Source organism: Schistocerca cancellata, chromosome 6 (assembly GCF_023864275.1).
Source record: "Schistocerca cancellata isolate TAMUIC-IGC-003103 chromosome 6, iqSchCanc2.1, whole genome shotgun sequence".
In the NCBI taxonomy this organism is placed as follows: Eukaryota; Metazoa; Arthropoda; class Insecta; order Orthoptera; family Acrididae; genus Schistocerca; species Schistocerca cancellata.
In genome coordinates this window covers 595,505,355-595,524,040 of record NC_064631.1, presented here as the reverse complement: position 1 = coordinate 595,524,040, position 18,686 = coordinate 595,505,355, and the positions used below count along the sequence as shown (strand labels likewise).

The 18,686-nt window shown below is 38.2% G+C and overlaps 1 protein-coding gene across 1 annotated transcript in view; it reads right to left on the bottom strand.

Annotated features, from left to right (window-relative positions):
* The window catches only part of LOC126088102 (snRNA-activating protein complex subunit 3-like), a 156,556-nt gene that overhangs the window by 75,035 nt on the left and 62,835 nt on the right, over positions 1 to 18,686 (bottom strand). Inside the window, exon 3 of the mRNA XM_049906198.1 lies at positions 2,422 to 2,673. Coding sequence (XP_049762155.1) covers positions 2,422 to 2,673 — 252 coding nt within the window. The remainder of the gene's footprint in view (positions 1 to 2,421; positions 2,674 to 18,686) is intronic.

Genomic DNA, 18,686 nt, shown 5'->3' with positions numbered 1-18,686 from the left:
AATGGGACATACCCTCTACCATGCGCTTCTCAGTGATTTGCAGAGTATAGATGTAAATGCAGATGTAGAACAAGCCCTTCTTTACAACAATAAAAACAAACAAGTGTAACAAATTCCTCCCATAGAGTTACACCCCAACTAAGTTTGATCCCCCACTAATGTGAGCCTTACAGAAGCTAAAAGGATTGTACAAGTCTCCTAGCCAGTTTTGGGTATTACGAGTAACTCATTGACACTTCACTGATAATTTTTTTTTCATGCATGTAGCTGCAACCAAGTTACAAGCATAGGTTTCCAGCATGAGTTCTTAATGTACCTACATGACAAACCAGCCTGTCCATCAAGACAGAAGCAGCTAATTCCAGAAAACTTGATAACAGGGTACACTTTCAGCCCTCTGCTGGATCCACTAAAGTACTCATCACCAGTGGCTAGCCAATAGGGCCATGTGAGAAAGGAGTCACATGGTTCCTGCTGGGCATGTCCTGGGGAGGAGACTCGGTGGAATTGCTATCTCAGTTTATAGCTTTCAAACAGAACAGATGGCCTCAAGCCGTCCTCCCTATATCTCTGCACTCGCTGACTGGCCACTGCCTAGTTCAAACAGTAATCACATTTCTCTCCCCTTCCTATTCTCGCATTTCACTAACACTGAGATTGGTGAGCACTCCTCCAGTCAAACCTGGATGAACCCTCAGGTACACCACACTGCCGGAACACAGTCAAAAGTTTATTTTATTCCTCTCTTTCATTTAAAAAACCACCGCCCTTCAAGTGCCCCCCCTCTCCCATCCTTGACACACGCTGGCTCCATACCATGTGCATCTTATACTGAAACAATCAGTTTAAAAGTGATTGCTGCGAGTTAACTACCAAACTAACCTAGAACTCAGGCTGTGTTATGGATCAGTCCATCACCATAGCTTGTCCTCTTCAATTCATTTTCATTGGCTTCACTAACTCACAACCAAACAGTAACATTCCAACCTAACATACACCATGGGTTACAATAAATATTGGACCTTCACCAAATCCATTTATCCTCCATGCTAGTTTGCATGTTAACTGAAAGAGGCGCTACTTCAGTCTCTAGTTAATAATGTCAACTTTCCTTCAGTCTGCACTTCAGCCAAAGAAGCCGCCATTAATTAACAAACAAAACAATAGAAACTAAAAAAGAAAATCCATTCCAACCATTACTTGCAAAACTCAGTCTCCTTAAACCACAGCCCACCCATCAAAAACAATTCGTCTACTAACGACCATCCCTAACACCAAATACATTATTTTCCATAATGGCATTCAAAAAATGACTGTTGAATTTCTTTGTCACATCCATGACAGCTACTAATAATTCCAAACCACAAAACAAAGCAATCACCACTATCTACCTATAATTGCAACTACTCGCTAATAACAACACAACAAACAAGTTTCAAAAATTGGAAATTCCACACTAGAAAGCCGCATCATGTACAATCAAACACCCTCTTCAAATAACCCACAGACCGGTGATACCACATAACTTAACATTGTTATGTCATCAGTCAAAAACTGTAGTCCAGTACCGTACATTCCAGTTGATATGCTTTAGTAATGAGAAATTTGACTCCCTTTCACTTAGAAGGATTCCCTCATTTTCTAGCTGAAAAATGTTTTGAAGCAACTGAAGATGTTATCCATTAACACATAAATATTTGCAATTTTAAATTTTTTCCAGCAAACTGAATGTTCAAGCAAATACATTTCAGGCAAGCAGCCAAAATTTCTTTGAACATGAACATTTTACAAACCCTTCATTATTACACCCAGAGGATGAAATCCATTCACTGGAAAAACTGTGGATAAAGTGCAGTGTCCAAAAAGAGAACTATGTTTAAAAATAAGTGCACATTCATCTAACAAGTCTTTCATGTCAGATCAAGAACTTTTCATTCCCATTGTAAAAGTCACACAATACCATTGCTTAATGAACAAGTTATTACAAACCATGGAAACAAAGCAATCAACATTGGAATATTGGGATTAGAAGATAATAAGACACCATGAACAAGACTGTTAATTTTGGTACTAATCACTGTCATTGTTTTTTTTATTCAGTGCAGGACAAGAGAAACTAAACTATGCCTTAAGCACAAAATGTTATTTCCCACGCTCATAAATTATTTTGCACTTTTAAAAAATATATACAATTACAGCTTTGAAATGTCAGTCCTGAATTGAAAAGTTACTGAAAATGTACATATGAGAAGATTTAACAGTTAGTATATTTTAAAACTATAATGCAAAATCTTTAGTAAGTATATAAATAATTTGTTCAAGGATTATATATTAAGAACAGGATTGGATGCATAAGATGATCTATCAAATTGAAGTGTTTCAATTTAGATAAAAAATACTTCATTTATCAATATGTTTTACCTCTGCAACCTTATCCGAGCTCTTCTCAGGATTTTCACTCAGGTCACCATCGACTGCCAACCCAGATGGACACATGATTTTATCTCTAAGTTTATCAAGAGTTTGGTTGCCCAGAACAGCTATCTCATGGCTGCAAGTGATTGGTCTGATTTTTCGAGAGCCAGAAATGGATGAGAAAGGTTCATACACTCTAATGATTAACAGGATGTCATCGCCAGGATTAAGGTCTCTTCCTTGGCCTTTTTTGTCATCCTGAAACAATCAAAAGTTAAATCTCTAGCAGGTTTGGAGATAGTTAAATCTCTAGCAGGTTTGGAGATGAATGGTATAGAAAATTAACTTCAACAATATATGAGCAGAAAGGAAACACCTCTTGTTTAGCACAATGTTTTAAGTTTGTCTTCACTGTTGTATTTAGATTTTATTACATTAACTTTGTGTAAAGATTGTGGCATTATATTCTAGAGTAGGTCATCCTTTAAACAGAAAGTTTATCATTCCACAGAGGGCCAAAGAAGAGTATTCAGAAGGCTTGCTGCTGAAGATTCATTAATTTATAGATACTTATTCAAATACTTTGGGTCTCTGACATCAGCTTTATTTATACTCTATAGATGCTCCTCATTATTTACCTTAAGGACTGGTTTGATGCAGGTTCAAGTAGTGTGACAAGGTATTGGAGCTGTGAACACAGTTGTACTTGAATCCAAATGACGTACTAGTAATTTAAATAGTTTATGTGAATTTAAATGATTTTATTTGTGTGATACAATGTTATATGAAAATATATTTCATAAATGTCATTTTCTTTTTTTTTTTTTTTCATACTGAGAGGGCAAGCAATGTGATGTGCTAACAGTTAAATCTTTGCTGCTGGAGCTACAGATGTTGAGCCAACTATTGCCACTGCTTACACAGCAGCCAGCAATTGTAACAAGGTCCCAATGCTAACTGTTGTAAATTTCTTGTGAATAATTTATTGTAACAACCCAAAAAGGAAAAAAGATTATCTATCTGTAGTGTAATATGTTCTGCTGTTACTGCTCGCTTCTACCTGAGGTTTAGTAGCGTTCATATGCACTGTTCTTACATGCTGCAGTACACTTGTGTCTGTACCACTGATGAAAATAAAATACATTGTCTTGAAAAAGTTTTTTCTACCCAATGCTGCTATTTTTGACAAGGAATAAAACTATTTTGGCATAATATGAAAATTAAGCTGACGTATTTATGGCTAATGTGGACGACAAATGAAAAGAAGAGAGATAAAAGGAAATTTTTTTATGAGGCACTTTCAAAGAAGCATAATGAGTACCTTTGGACACGGAATGTAACGTATTCTTCAAGAATAAACATATCCCTCTCTGTATTACACACAACAAATTTAGAGGAATTTGCCTTGATTCAACTTTGGCAAAACAAATGTGCAACTAAGAGAAAATAATTATTTTACATTCCAAAGCTTGGGTTAATGTGTCTAGACTCAGATGGAAAATATCATTCTGAGAACAGTCAAACTAACAAGCAATAATATTCAGAACCCAGTGGCAACACCACATGTGATGACATAATTACAGGACTTAGAGAAGAAGAAATGGAGATTCAAGAAGCAAGAAAAAGAGGGCTCATCAATTACAATGCCAGTGTACGTTAATGCATTATATTCATATCTAATGAAGTGGCCAATATATTTATTTGTATACAGAGATTATTTTATTCAATCAGTTTTGTAATTAGTATAAGTTCTTCTTTTGAGTGACAGCAATATCCACCATAAATGATCTGTAAATCATAGGTATGTTCGTCACCACATTACATATTTGAATATGAAATATGTGGTTAAAGCAAGGTGGAACATCTCCACTTACTATAATACCACTCCTTTCCTAAGACCGGCATTTGATTTTTTCTACTCTCTGTCACATAAGTACTGTATACTGTGCAAATATGAACTATCCAAATTATTCTTCCAGCTGTATTTTCCTCAACTTCATTGTTTAGTAGAGAGAAACAATTATTCAGTATAGAGCAACAATGTAATTACTTAATTGCTTTACCAACGATCAGGGATCTGTAGACCACGCACTGACCTTACAATCTGCCTCCAGCACATCCTGTACTGTGCAGTATCAATTCATTTTCTTGTAAACCATACCTGTTGCAGATCTCCCCTCAGTCCATTCTCCTATCTTGTTCATGTCTTCCCTAGGGACAATTACTTTGTGCTCTTCCTACCAACACGATTTTTGGAATAGCATTATCTGTCATCCACCCACATGGCCAGCCCCTTTGTCGTCACTTAACCTTTGCTTTTTGTACAATATTACGAAAGTTTATCATGGTGTACTGCAATAACCAAACTGCTTTGCTTCAATTAAGCCGAAAAAATAGCATTTGAAAATTTTCAATACCACATTCCACTGTACAATAACACTTCAACAGCTGAAAAGTACCGCAGCTTTATATAGATGGTGTATGAATTCTTATTATCTTGAGATTTTAGATTGTTTTCCAATAGCAACAAAATATTTTCGCGAAGTTATTGGTTGACCATACATAATGCTGTCATCTCACTGCATATTAATCTTCTTTTAGTTAAGTATATTGCCCCCACAGAGTGTAAATTTGTTGCAGATCCTTTAACCGAAAGACAAAAGATCATAAATCTTTCAAATAACTTCCTATTAAAGTTTAAGTTTAAAAATGCTCATTTGAGAAAAATGATAACGCGTCATTGCTCAGATCGACAATTCACAGATGATGTTTGACTGTAAGTCTCTGACTTACTTCCATATAAACATTTCTTGAAGTTATGATTTGATAAATTTATTAAGATTACCCTGTATAAAGTAAGTCCAATCAGTCTTCCTGATTTTCCTTTTTCTAACCACCTTCAGAGAGAGTTCTAACACTGAATAAGTTATGATCCACACTCCAGAGAGGCTACTCTTCACCCCTATTCTTAATACAGCTTTAAAACTCATATTGTGATACAAAACAAGCACCTTTCCTGTAGTTAGTATATTTTAAATAAACTGCTTGCAAGCTTGTTCACTTTTAAAGAAATTTACAAAGACTGAACAATATTTTCCTTAATACTGGACTACACTCGTAAGGTATTGCACTCCTCAAGAGAAGTGTGGACTTTTTCATACATATTCAGGACACAACATGCTACGTAACAGTTAATACTTCTGGCTTACCTGATTATACTCGAGCAGGAAAATAAGGCAGTCCTTTTAATCAAAATCTGAAGCACTACAGCATATTTCTTCATTTTTCAGACTCCTCCACCCCGTTTCTTCCTTCCGACCCAAAAATCTTTCTCTCGAGCACCATCGGTTTTCCTCTATCACTCTCGGTAGTACTCTACTCAGCAACTCTCCACCATATCACAGCACTGGAGCAATTACTGTATTATATGCCTTCATTTTTAATTTTTGTTGATATTACCTTTCTTTTGTTTGGTTTTAGGCTGTTATATGATCTGTAAGCATTAACAATTCATTGGTTTACTTCTAGTTGGATGTTAGTCCTCCAACTGAAGTAGATCTCAAGCATTTAAAGTTTTCAGTTACCTTCAACTTAATCTCCCGCAACTCCCGGGCACATTGTGGTTCTACTTAGTTCCTTCACTTCTGTCTTTTCTGGGTCATTCTCAAGCCCACTTTCCCTGCACTACAGCTCAGGACATGCACTATTTTTATCATTTCTTCTTTTGACTTTGATATAGCTGTCATATCATCCACATATGCTAGTGTCTATAGATTTTCTACTCTTTTCATGTCACGTACAACTTTTCCAGAGACATGGTTAAATAACACAGCTGACAATACTTCACCATGTCCATACCTCTACTTCCTCCCTGATAACTTACTTTAACTTTCGTCTCTGTTGCAGATGATTTTACCAGATTGAATAATTTCTCAGATGCTTCAAACTCCATAAGGGTACTGTAAAGGCTCAATCTATGCCTTTGAAAACTCTATGAAAGTGGAAAATTTTGGTTTGTTAAATTCCCAAAACTTTTCCTATACCTTTCTCATAGTAAGTATATGGTCAATTGTATATTTTCGTGACTTGCTTAATACCTGATAACTATGTCCTTCACATATGCCTTAAGTTTTTCCAGTATTATCAAGACAAGGCCTTGTAGCTCATATTCAGCAATGAGATGCTTCTATAGTTATTACAGCCACTCCAATTTTCTTTCTATGAACTCTTACAATGATAGATAGCTCCCACTCTGTTGATCATCTCTTTTCCATATGATTCTGATTAACCTGATCAACTCTTTAACGAGATCTCCATCTCCCTCTTTTATCGCCTCTGATGTAGTTTGATCTTCTCCTGGTGCCCTTCTCTTCTTCAGACTATTTATTGCCTTTCTCACATCCTCTTCAATAAAATCAGCTACTCCACAGTTCTTTTCCTGTTCTGCTTGCTGAAACAACTCTTCTGGATCTTCCAAACAGACTATCAATATGTTCCTCCAATCTTTCTAGAATCATTTCTTTGTCAACTATCATCTGAAAGACTAATCACTTTCTCCACTTCTCACTTGCTTGATATTTTGGAATATATGTCTACTGCTGTTTCTTTGACCTGCCTCCTCAATTTCTATCCATGTGTTAGTTTGACACTTTTCCATTTTCTGCCCTCCTCAATATTCTATTTGGTCACTGTTTCACTTTAATGTATTCTTCATGATTGTTTTCATAGTTTATGTTGTTTATCCATCTTTCTCTTGCTTTTCTTCTTGCTCTTACTGCTTTCTCACTTGTTTGATGAAATCAATTTCTTTTATTTTTTTCTTTTCACCTATCACCTCCTTTGTTGCATATGTAGCCCCTTATATCAACAGTCACCTCTTCACCATTCAGCTCCTTTGGCAAACTTATTCTTCACAGCCACATGCTATCTTCAAGTCATTTCAGTCTGATATAGTTTATCTACAGCAGATGTGTTGCTGATGCTCATTTGTTTCATCCAGTATTACACATCCCAACAAGTAAAAAGTAATCTGTGTTTCCATCTGCTCCTCTGTATGACCTTACATCTTCTATGCTCTTTTTATGCTTAATGTCTAATAACAGGTGGTCAGTTTGGTTTGTAGTTTTCCCAACTAGTGATTTCCAAGAACCTTTATGAATCTTCTTTTGGAGGAATATATCAATGAAAACGATTTTGGAAAATATAATCTATCTGGAAAGATAAAAAAATCTACTCATCAAGTGGAAGTTAAGGAAATGTGCAACCTTTCAGAGCCAGTGGCTCCGTCTTCTGGCAGAAGGGTTCAAGGGGAAAGAAGAAGAACAAAGGAAAAGGACCAGTGAGGTTTAGGAAAAGAGGAGAGTTATGAAAAAGTTGCCCAGAAAAGGAAAGAATGATTGTTGGGAACTGCACCACATGAGATTTGAAAACTGAGAGCTTAAATGTGGAAGATAAGAGTAATAAGCAAATCAGAGATTACTGACAAATAATCATGCAAGAGTTAGTAAGAGGGGAAATCTAAGTGCATTGTAAGTGATAGACATATGTGGTGTGTGTGTGGGGGGGGGATACAAAAAACTATACAGGGGAAAGAAAGAAATAGTTACTGAAAAGAAATGCTGAGACAGAGGATTAATGTAAATTATAGTTAGATGGGTGCCAAGTATTAAGAGCATGTAACGCCAGTGCCCAAGCATGCAGTCATGAGAAACTGGAGTGAGGGGGAAGAATCCAGAGAGCACATGTAGTGAAACAGGTGCCGAGGTCATGACTGTCACGTTACAGGATATTGTATGCCGCTAGTATACACCCTTTGTCTATGACTCTTCATCCTAACTGATAACTTAGTGGTAGTCATACCAATGTAGAAAGCCAACCAGAGTTTACATAATAGCTGGTACACCACATGTTGTTTCATAGGTGGCTCTTCCTTTGATGGTATGTAGTGTACCAGTTACAGGGCTGGTATAGGTGGTGGTATGAGGGTGCGTAGGGCAAGTCTTACAGAGTTGACGTTCACAGTGGTAGGAGCCTTGGGATACAGAAATGGGTGCAAAAGGAGCATAGGATCTGATCAGGATGAACTATGTTTTATTCATCTCATGACATACATTTGCAATCCATTTGGTTTGCCTACAGGAAACATGTCAAAAATTTATAATACAGTTACATTTTACATCATATGCAGTGCCCTCATCAAAAAAATCCAAGTTAATTAGATTAAAAGATGCAAGCAAATAGGTAAGCATAGAACACCCAGAGCATAGGACATTTTCTGGATGATTGGGCCTGCAGTAAAATATATGTGTCTTGGAAGGACATAATAAGTAAGGTTCCAGTACCACTGCTTAAAACCTTTATCAATTATTACAAAAACTGTTCTGGAACATTACAATTTTTAAGCATGTCTGCTTTGTCCTAACATACATATAACATCTGGCGTGACTGTACCTAGTGACTGTTCTCATTATACTTCACATGAAATTCTAAAATATTGATTTCATGTCAATTTTGTGTTGTTTTATACAGTGTCATATAATGTTTTGATATGATATCATAAATATTTCCATAATTTTTTGACAGTTCACAACATATTTATAATACTGCCTGTCATTTTTTGGCAGTTCACATTGCATTTACAACACTGTATCAAAATATTACAACACGCTGTATAAAGCAGCAAAAATTCATGAAATCGGTATTTTACAATTTGCTTAAAATAAATAAGAAGAGTCAATAGATACAGTCACACCAAATGTTATATATACATCAGGACAATGCAGGAGTACTTGAAAATGGAAATCTTCTGAAACAGCTGTAATAATCAATAAATGATTTTAGCAATGATACTGGAACCTAACTTACAATAGCATGCTTTAGTTATATCAGTAGCAAAATCCCATTCCTTAATCATTGCTCACTGGAATCCACACCATTTGTTCGACTATATGTAAACAAAAACAGTTACTAAATGTTTCATAGATGGAACTGTTAGTACAAACATGAAAAACTGACGCATACAGTATATAGCTACCTCTGCCACTGGATTTGCAAATGTCTATCTTTAGTTTTAAAATGAAAATAGCTTTTAATGCAATGTTAACTTAAAATGTGATTGTAACTGACTTCGTAAGCCACATGTGAAAGAGTAACAAGAGCTTTGAGCTTGGGGTATTGTAGCTTGTCATGGCCAAATCTCAAAATATATCACTTATTTATTCAGTACTGTAAAGAGGTTCTCGTATTCAGTAAGCTATGAGTTTAAACCCACCAAACATAAATCGGCCAATAAGAACGTTCTTCACTGAAAACTTTTCAAAATACGCCCAGTGGTTTATATATCTGCAAAGTATTTTAAGCAAATAATTTCCTTGAAATCAAATGTATAGACAGAACATGTGAGACTCCCAATATAACGGTCTTCAATATTTGACACAAAAAGTAAAAGTTTTACTAATAACTATCTACAGACATGGATGTAGTTTTGCTTCATCAACATAAAACAATTTTTTTAAGGCACCTCCGATGACTTCAAAGGAATGAAAACAGCAGTGCACCACTCCAACTTCTCCACCACACATCGCTTCCGCGTGCCACATTGTGGCTGCAAATGGTGACCAGTGTGGATGCTGGGAAGGTAATAGATTTCCAGATTTTAACCAAACATTGTTATAACAGGGACACACTCACACTGACCTTTTGTAGACAACTGATCATGAATGGTGTAATCCATTTTTTTGGCAGACCTCTGACACAATACTGTTCAATTTTTATTAGCAATATTTTATGATCCACTGTATCAAAAGCCTTTGACAGATCTAGAAATATGCCCGTTGTGGTTGGTTGGTTTGGGGAAGGAGACCAGACAGCGTGGTCATCGGTCTCATCGGATTAGGGAAGGATTGGGAAGGAAGTCGGCCGTGCCCTTTCAGAGGAACCATCCAGGCATTTGCCTGGAGTGATTTAGGGAAATCACAGAAAACCTAAATCAGGATGGCCGGACGCGGGCTTGAACCGTCGTCCTCCCGAATGCGAGTCCAGTGTCTAACCACTGCGCCACCCCACTCAGTGCCCATTGTGGACTGCTTTGTATCCAAAAGAGCTCGTGTCACATTAATACGATGATACACAGCCATCTCTGTAGATTCATTGTTTCAAGATATCTTCAGTATATCTCTTTGGCACTGAAACTCATCAGTTGTTTGTACATAATATTTTCCAGTTTTTAGAGAATCAGGATAAAATTGTAAAATTGCAAAAACTTTTCATTTTTGTCCACCTTTTTGGAAACACAAATTACTTTTGAGTTCAGTGGCTCTAGAAAAGTACATGCCTGGAAAGAATAGTCACAGAGGCAAGGTAGTGCTCAGCAATAGTGTGCATACATTTCTTGATGGCAGTTGGTGGAACACAATCAATGCCCAGGGCATAAGAATTTTTTAAACCTCTGACGTCTTTCACTACATTATTTTTAGTGACTGAACTAATGAATATTGACTTCGTGCATGTGTGAATTTTCTGATTAACTTTCTTCCTTGAGAAAACAGGTAATTCCATCCTGATGCAAAATTTCAACAATGTATGTTCTATGTTGTAGTCTGATAGAGTATGTAGTGTAACATATAACTCTGATGAAGTGACGTATGAAACGTTTATTTTCATCATGTATCTACTGTTTGGGCATAATTTTTGTTTATTTGCTTGTGTCATGGGATGGATGGATGCAGCCTATCTGAAAGCTGGTACAACAACAAACATCGTACAGCATTAGCAGTATCTGCTGGTTGGACAATTTATTCCGTGTCGTCAGTTCCAGAGGAAGCGCAACCATGACGAAGCCTATGAAGTCAAGAAGACAAGAGACAACTTGTTATATAAATACATTCAATAGACATCTCTTAATTGACACAGAATGTTTTTCTACTTTGTCCTTATCAATGTTTTTGCAATGTTCCACATAATATAACAATTTTGTAGCATCCATTTAGTGTAAACAAGAGTTTGAGATGTTGATGATAAGCCTCCTATTTATTTTGAGAGATGAATGCTGGATTTGTGTTCTTAATTGCAGCAGAAACTGCAGCACTTCGAGAAAATAAATTCGATCAGAAGAGGTTGGCGAGTGTTCTGAAATAATAAGGTAAGTTTAAATATCAGGCTCTCTTAGCTCTCAATCAGACTTCACCTTTCCACCTGATATCACAGTAAAGAACCAGTGTAACATCACAAGTATAATATAATCAAGTACATCTAGTGCTTACATAACAAGCTTCGTATGTCTTACTTGCATTTTCTAACCCCAAGTCCATGTTGTGCAACTTAAAAACACTCTGCATCACACAAATCACTCATGGAATTTGTGAAACATTAAATGACAAATACTTATGTGGTAACAAATCTGGCTCTTGCATTTAGAAAATCTTGGAAAATGCTCCTGCCACAATATGAAAGTACATAAAAATTACAGGACTTTCATCATCACCTGCCATACAATCACTAAATGTGGTGCTTGGTTGCAAACTGCAATGTTTTATCTGCAATAATTTTCAGTCTGTATGCAGATTTTAGATGATTTGCCAGCTGATTCTTTGACTGTAAAAGGCAAACAAAAACAAACTTTCACAGGAAAGCTTCATTTTGATAAAGAAGTATGGCATTAAGGATCCACTTGAATGTATTGGAAAAACAAAGCTTAGCCAAAAACCTGAAGTGGTGAAGGTAACAACAAACAAGAATATTGGTTACCATTTCAAAATAAAACACACACCTCTTGTGTCTGTTCTCTTCTGGGTGAGCACCCCAGCCTCGATAAATTTGAAGAAAGGCATTATTCCAGCAGGCTGTATTTTTAAATTATTAAGCACTATTTTCATGTATGGGCCATTTTCAAGTGCATCTAAAAGCAACACATATTTTAACAACCATGCTATGCACAGGTGCACATGGCATGCGATTTTTGTATGACAAGATGAGGGTGGTGTACCTACATCTGTTATAAGTAATTACTATGTTTGTGAAAATGCTACATCCAGTATGTCGTATGGCTTTTACATTTATTATGGTGTGCTGTTATGTATTTAGGTGCACTTGAAAACAGGCCAGCCCAAACGTAACAGTGATTAATAAAATACAAAGCTACAGCAAACGATTCATTCGCTTTCAAAGCTCCATGTTTACTACAGTATAACACATACAAATATAATTGATGCATGAATAAATGGTAAATCACACAATACATGTCCAAGAGGCAACTGAGTTCATTCCATACATTATGTAGTAACGTCAATGGTCATCACAGCAGCACTGATGTGTTCTCTGAGCTGCTGCTGTGTTCTTGGCAGTGGGGGTACATAAACATGGCCCTCAATGTACCCCCAAAGGGAAAAGTAACAAGCCATTATGTCAGGTGAGCTGTGTTGGTTAAGAGGGGGGGGGGGGGGGCAAGGGAACAAAGCCACATTGTCTTCATCAGTAGATCCAATCCATCAATGCAGATGTTCATTGTTTGGGTAATGAAGAACATCAATGCTCCAATGAGGAGGTACCTCGTCTTGTTGGAAAATAAAATTCTTGAAATCAACAGTCAGTTTTGGAAACAACCACAACTGCAACTTATCAAGGTAAGAGGTACACATCACAATCTTTTAACAGAAGGAAAACAGCTCACACACCTTTGTCTGTGACACAGCACAGAAAGCACTAACCTTTCGCGAATCTCATTCATGTACCATAATTTCATGAAGATTTTCAGTGCTTCATACTCTCACATGCTGGCAATTAACCCTTCTACATAAATACTTCATTTCTCAATAACAGTTTGGACACTTTGGAAAATCAGAATTTTGAAGACAAATGGTAGGTTGGTTGATTTGAGGGAGGAGACCAAACAGCGAGGACTTTGTCCCATCAGATGAGGGAAGGATGGGGAAGGAAGTTGGGATATGCCCATTCAAAGGAACCATCCCGACATTTGCCTGAACTGATTTAGGAAATCTTGGAAAACCTAAATCAGGATGGCCGGATGCTGGTTTCACCCTTTGTCCTCCTGAATGCAAGTCCAGTTCGCTAACCTCTGTGTCAGAAGACAAATGACTCATTTATACAATTTTAAAATACAGCTGGTGGAATATTGTCTTTCTTGTGTTTCTTGATAAACATTTCCTTCCTACTTACAAATATTTAGTGAGTAGTCATTGATACAATGCCACTCTAAAAATGGAAGTGTTGGAATTTTGTAACATCAGTGACTGGGTACTTGCAACAAGGCATAGCTCAATTAAACAATTAAAAGAAATCCTAATGTTAGATGTAGATGTAATGAGAAAGTACTTTTGCAAATGCAGACCTCAACCAAAAAGCACCAAAACAGAAGTTGCTTAAATAATAAACTTGCAAGAAGAAAACTTGACATACAGTTTGAAAACACTACTCATACTGAAAATAAAACACCAAAGTACCAGGGGTAGCCCTTGGCTGAACTCTATCTTTCAGAGAGTATGTAATAACAATTGAAAACAAGGAATATCATCTAAAAGCTATGCGAAAGAACCTGGGGAGCTTCAGCACCCAACCTGCAATCTTCTGCTCTGGGTCTTGTCTTCTCATTCACTGAATATTGTGCCCCAGACTGACTAAACAGCCCACATGAACAAAAAGTAGATGTCCAGGTAAATAATTCCATGAGAATGTTTGCTGGTGTCATCAAATCAACTCCTATAGAGTACTGAGCCACATTCCACTCTCTCACCTACAATTCATAAATGCTTTCACGAAGTGCAAAAGGTTGTGGACAATAAAAATCTACAGATCTATCAAAATATAGATAATACAAACCACAACCAACTCAGCTCTCTACAGCCACTATATATTAAAATGCACGTGGGCGCACACACACACACACACACACACACACACACACACACACACACACACACACACACCATAAAGAGTCATGTGGAAGATGAGTTCAGCCTTACAAATGCATCGAACAATGCCATGTATCACCCAAAAACCTAGATTTGAGGTACCACACAAAATAGAATTAAAATCCAACAAGGGAGATGTGCAACTTTTTTTGACACAAATGGGGCAAGCAGTTATCCCCACTTTTTGATTGCAGAGAACCACAAACCATCAGACACAACACACAAAGATGCCCCACAAGTTCACAGAATGGTAGACCAGATGATTTCCTGATGGCAGTCCCAAATGTCAATAAATTACATAAATCCCATGTATTTTTTTTCCAGTGTCTCAGGAAGCCATACAATAAATAAATAATAATAATTTGGGAAGTTTGTGATTTAATGACTTAAACATGGATTCATGATAAATTTTCACATTTGGAATTGGCACCTTTTTTAGCATGTTTAATGCCTTAAAGTCACACCATTTTTAAACTTTTTTCATCACATTTTTGCATAAAAAATCCTACGTCTAGTAATCACATACCTATAAACTGTAACTACAAATAAAATTTAATAGAATGTGGACAACAGTTGTGTAAATGACTCTGTCCATATATTAATCATTTGCGTGAATTATACACAAATACCATTTGACACTTTACTATTCAGCTGTAAAAATTCTATGTGACTATAATTTACAGGCTACTGCTTCTTTCCAAGAGAAGGAGAAATAAGTACTGTAATATGAAATGCAATGGAACACATAACGTGATGTTGACATCCACGTTAAGCTTCAGATGAACAGACTAGTGGGAAATGAGTGAACACACAGACATGATCATACAGATATGAGTTGTCAGAAATTACTGTTTCATGCTTCTTCCAACAGTTGTCATAATTCATGAATCTCTGTTGCCAATTCCTATCACTCACTTTGACTTTGATACAAAAAGAAGTATAAAAAGAAAAAGAAGTATTTTTATCATGTTTCTGAGAACATATATTTGTCTTTCATAAGAGATAAAATGCAATGGAAAATAAAATGACCCACATGAGCAAGGTATCACAGAACAAAGCTCTGTACAACACAGAAAAGGTATTAACGCTAACAAAGAGATAGAGGGGCTGGCCAGTACTTACCTCAGCTCAGTACAGCCGATAGATACACATAAAACAGAACCGAAAATTTACATTCCTAGCTTTCGGAACAAATGTTCCTTCATCAGGGCGGAGAGAGGGGAAAGAAAGGGAAGAAGGGAAAGGAGATTCAGTTACTCACAACCCAGGCTATGAAGCAACAGGGAAAGGAAAATAGGGAGGGTAGCAAGGATGGAGGCATGGTTGTCAGAGGGAAGCCAAAGATATTCTACTGTAAGTACTGTGCCAGCTTCAAACCAAAGAGGATGCATACAGAAGTGAAGAGGTATGTAGTATAAAGATAAACACAACTATGTAGGATGAAAAGATGCGTGAATGGCTAAAGAGGAAAGGGAAAGAGGAGAAGACTGAAGAGTAAATGGGAGTGAGGTTGTTTAACGTAGGTTCAGTCCAGGGGGATGGCGGGATGAAAGGATGTGTTGGAGTGCAAGTTCCCATCTCCGCAGTTCAGAGGGACTGGTGTTTGGTGGGAGAAGCCAAATGGCACATATGGTGTAGCAGGTTCCTAGGTCCCTAGAATTATGCTGGAGGGCATGCTCCGCTACTGGGTATTGGGCATCTCCTAGGCGGACAGTTCGTCTGTGTGCGTTCATGCGCTCAGCCAGTTTAGTTGTTGTCATGCCGATGTAAAAGGCTGTGCAGTGCGGGCATGTCAGTTGATAAATGACATGTGTAGTTTCACATGTGGCCCTGCCTTGAATTGTGTATGTTTTACCAGTAGCGGGGCTGGAGTAGGTGGTTGTGGGGGGATGCATGGGGCAGGTTTTGCAGCGGGGTCGGTTACAGGGGTAGGAACCGCTGGGTAGAGAAGGTAGTCTGGGAATATTGTAGGCAACTCTGGGTGGTGTGGGGAGAATTGAGGTTTAGGACTGAATTGGGACTAGTGATATGTGGCATTTGGCTGTGGTTATAGTTGAGATTTGGTCTGTGTGGGGTATGTGCTGGGATGGGGAGATTGAGTAGGGTGGCTAGGCTAGGTTTGTTGGCTATGAGAGGGGTTTGTTGAAGGTTCTGTTGTGGTTGGTGTTTGTGAGGGATAGGGAGAGGGATCCCACTTCTTAGGCGTTGTGGACAGTTTTTTCAGGTGGTGTGTGGCATGGAACTCAAGTTTGCAGCTGGGTTCTAGGATGATGTTCCTGAGTGTGTTCTCCAAGCAAGGGTTTGAGAGGTGAAGGACTTTGAAGAGAGATAGGAGCTGTTGGGAGTGGTGGTTACATGAAGTAGTGTAGAGATTCAGGACAAGTTGGGTAAGGGCTAAGGATTGAAGGTTCTGGAAGTCCAGGAGAGACTGGTGGAAGGAGGAATTGCACCCGGAGATGGGAACTTTTAAGGTAAGCCCTTTAGGGATAATTCCAAAGGTTAAGCAGGACCGGAGGAAAAGTATGTGGGATTGCAGTTTGGCTATGGTGAATGCATGTTTCCGGAATGACTGTAAATAATGTGGTATAGGATTAGGGTACATAGTGGGTAACTGGTGGGTAGGGAAATTAAATAACTGAAGTTGAAATAGTATTCATAAGAAGGAATAAAACGGGGAGGGAAGGACGAGAAAGAAAGAAATTGTGTTGGTAATGTTCAATACCAAAGGAAGACCACTAAATAAGAAAAATACGGAAAAAGTTGACCAGAATAAGCAAGTATGTCCAGATCAGGGGAAAAGGACACACGTTACTCAAAAACAGAGATAGCGAGTGGCGAAAAAAGATCGCGCGTGCCGCAAAAGCGATCGCGCGTGCCGCAAAAGCGATCGCGCGTGTCGCAAAAAAGATCGCGCGTGCCGCAAAAAAGATCGCGCGTGATGCAAAAAAGATCGCGAGTGCCGCAAAAAAGATCGCGGGTGGCGCAGAAATGTCCCAAAAAAATTTTCTTGTGGCAGAGAAAGATAGCCAATGCCACAAAAATATCGCCAGCAACAAGAAATCGACGGAAATGGATGATACTGGTAGGTGTGGAAGAGATTGTTGGCAGTGATTGTTGGCTGGGAAACAGCGCATAACGAACGTTAAAACTATGGAATGTTGAATAAATAAATCAATAAATAAAAAAAAGAGGACTATAAACGGAACAAGATAATAGGAGGAAGATGAAACTAGCACAGTTGGTGACGAAAATATGTATTTATGTATATATAAAACACTGAAGAAGAGAAAGTGTTAAGATGACAGACGTAAGTGATAGCTAACAAAAGGGACAAAACAATGAAGGATGTGGACCATATAGGTGATCTAAATGATTAATGGAAAATCTCATATAAAGATGTGAAACAAATACTAACAAAGAGATAGAGGGGCTGGTCAGTACTTACCTCAGCTCAGTACAGCCGATAGATACACATAAAACAGAACCGAAAATTTACATTCCTAGCTTTCGGAACAAATGTTCCTTCATCCGGGAGGAGAGAGGGGAAAGAAAGAGAAGAAGGGAAAGGAGATTCAGTTACTCACAACCCAGGCTATGAAGCAACAGGGAAGTGAAAATAGGGAGGGTAGCAAGGATGGAGGCATGGTTGTCAGAGGGAAGCCAAAGATATTCTACTGTAAGTACTGTGCCAGCTTCAAACCAAAGAGGATGCATACAGAAGTAAAGAGGTATATAGTATAAAGATAAACACAACTATGTAGGATGAAAAGATGCGTGAATGGCTAAAGAGGAAAGGGAAAGAGGAGAAGACTGAAGAGTAAATGGGAGTGAGGTTGTTTAACGTAGGTTCAGTCCAGGGGGATGGCGGGATGAAAGGATGTGTTGGAGTGCAAGTTCCCATCTCCGCAGTTCAGAGGGACTGGTGTTGGGTGGGAGAAGCCAAATGGCACATACGGTGTAGCAGGTTCCTAGGTCCCTAGAATTATGCTGGAGGGCATGCTCCGCTACTGGGTATTGGGCATCTCCTAGGCGGACAGTTCGTCTGTGTGCGTTCATGCGCTCAGCCAGTTTAGTTGTTGTCATGCCGATGTAAAAGGCTGTGCAGTGCGGGCATGTCAGTTGATAAATGACGTGTGTAGTTTCACATGTGGCCCTGCCTTGAATTGTGTATGTTTTACCAGTAGCGGGGCTGGAGTAGGTGGTTGTGGGGGGATGCATGGGGCAGGTTTTGCAGTGGGGTCGGTTACAGGGGTAGGAACCGCTGGGTAGAGAAGGTAGTCTGGGAATATTGTAGGGTTTAACAAGGATGTTACGGAGGTTAGGGGGGCGACGAAAGGCAACTCTGGG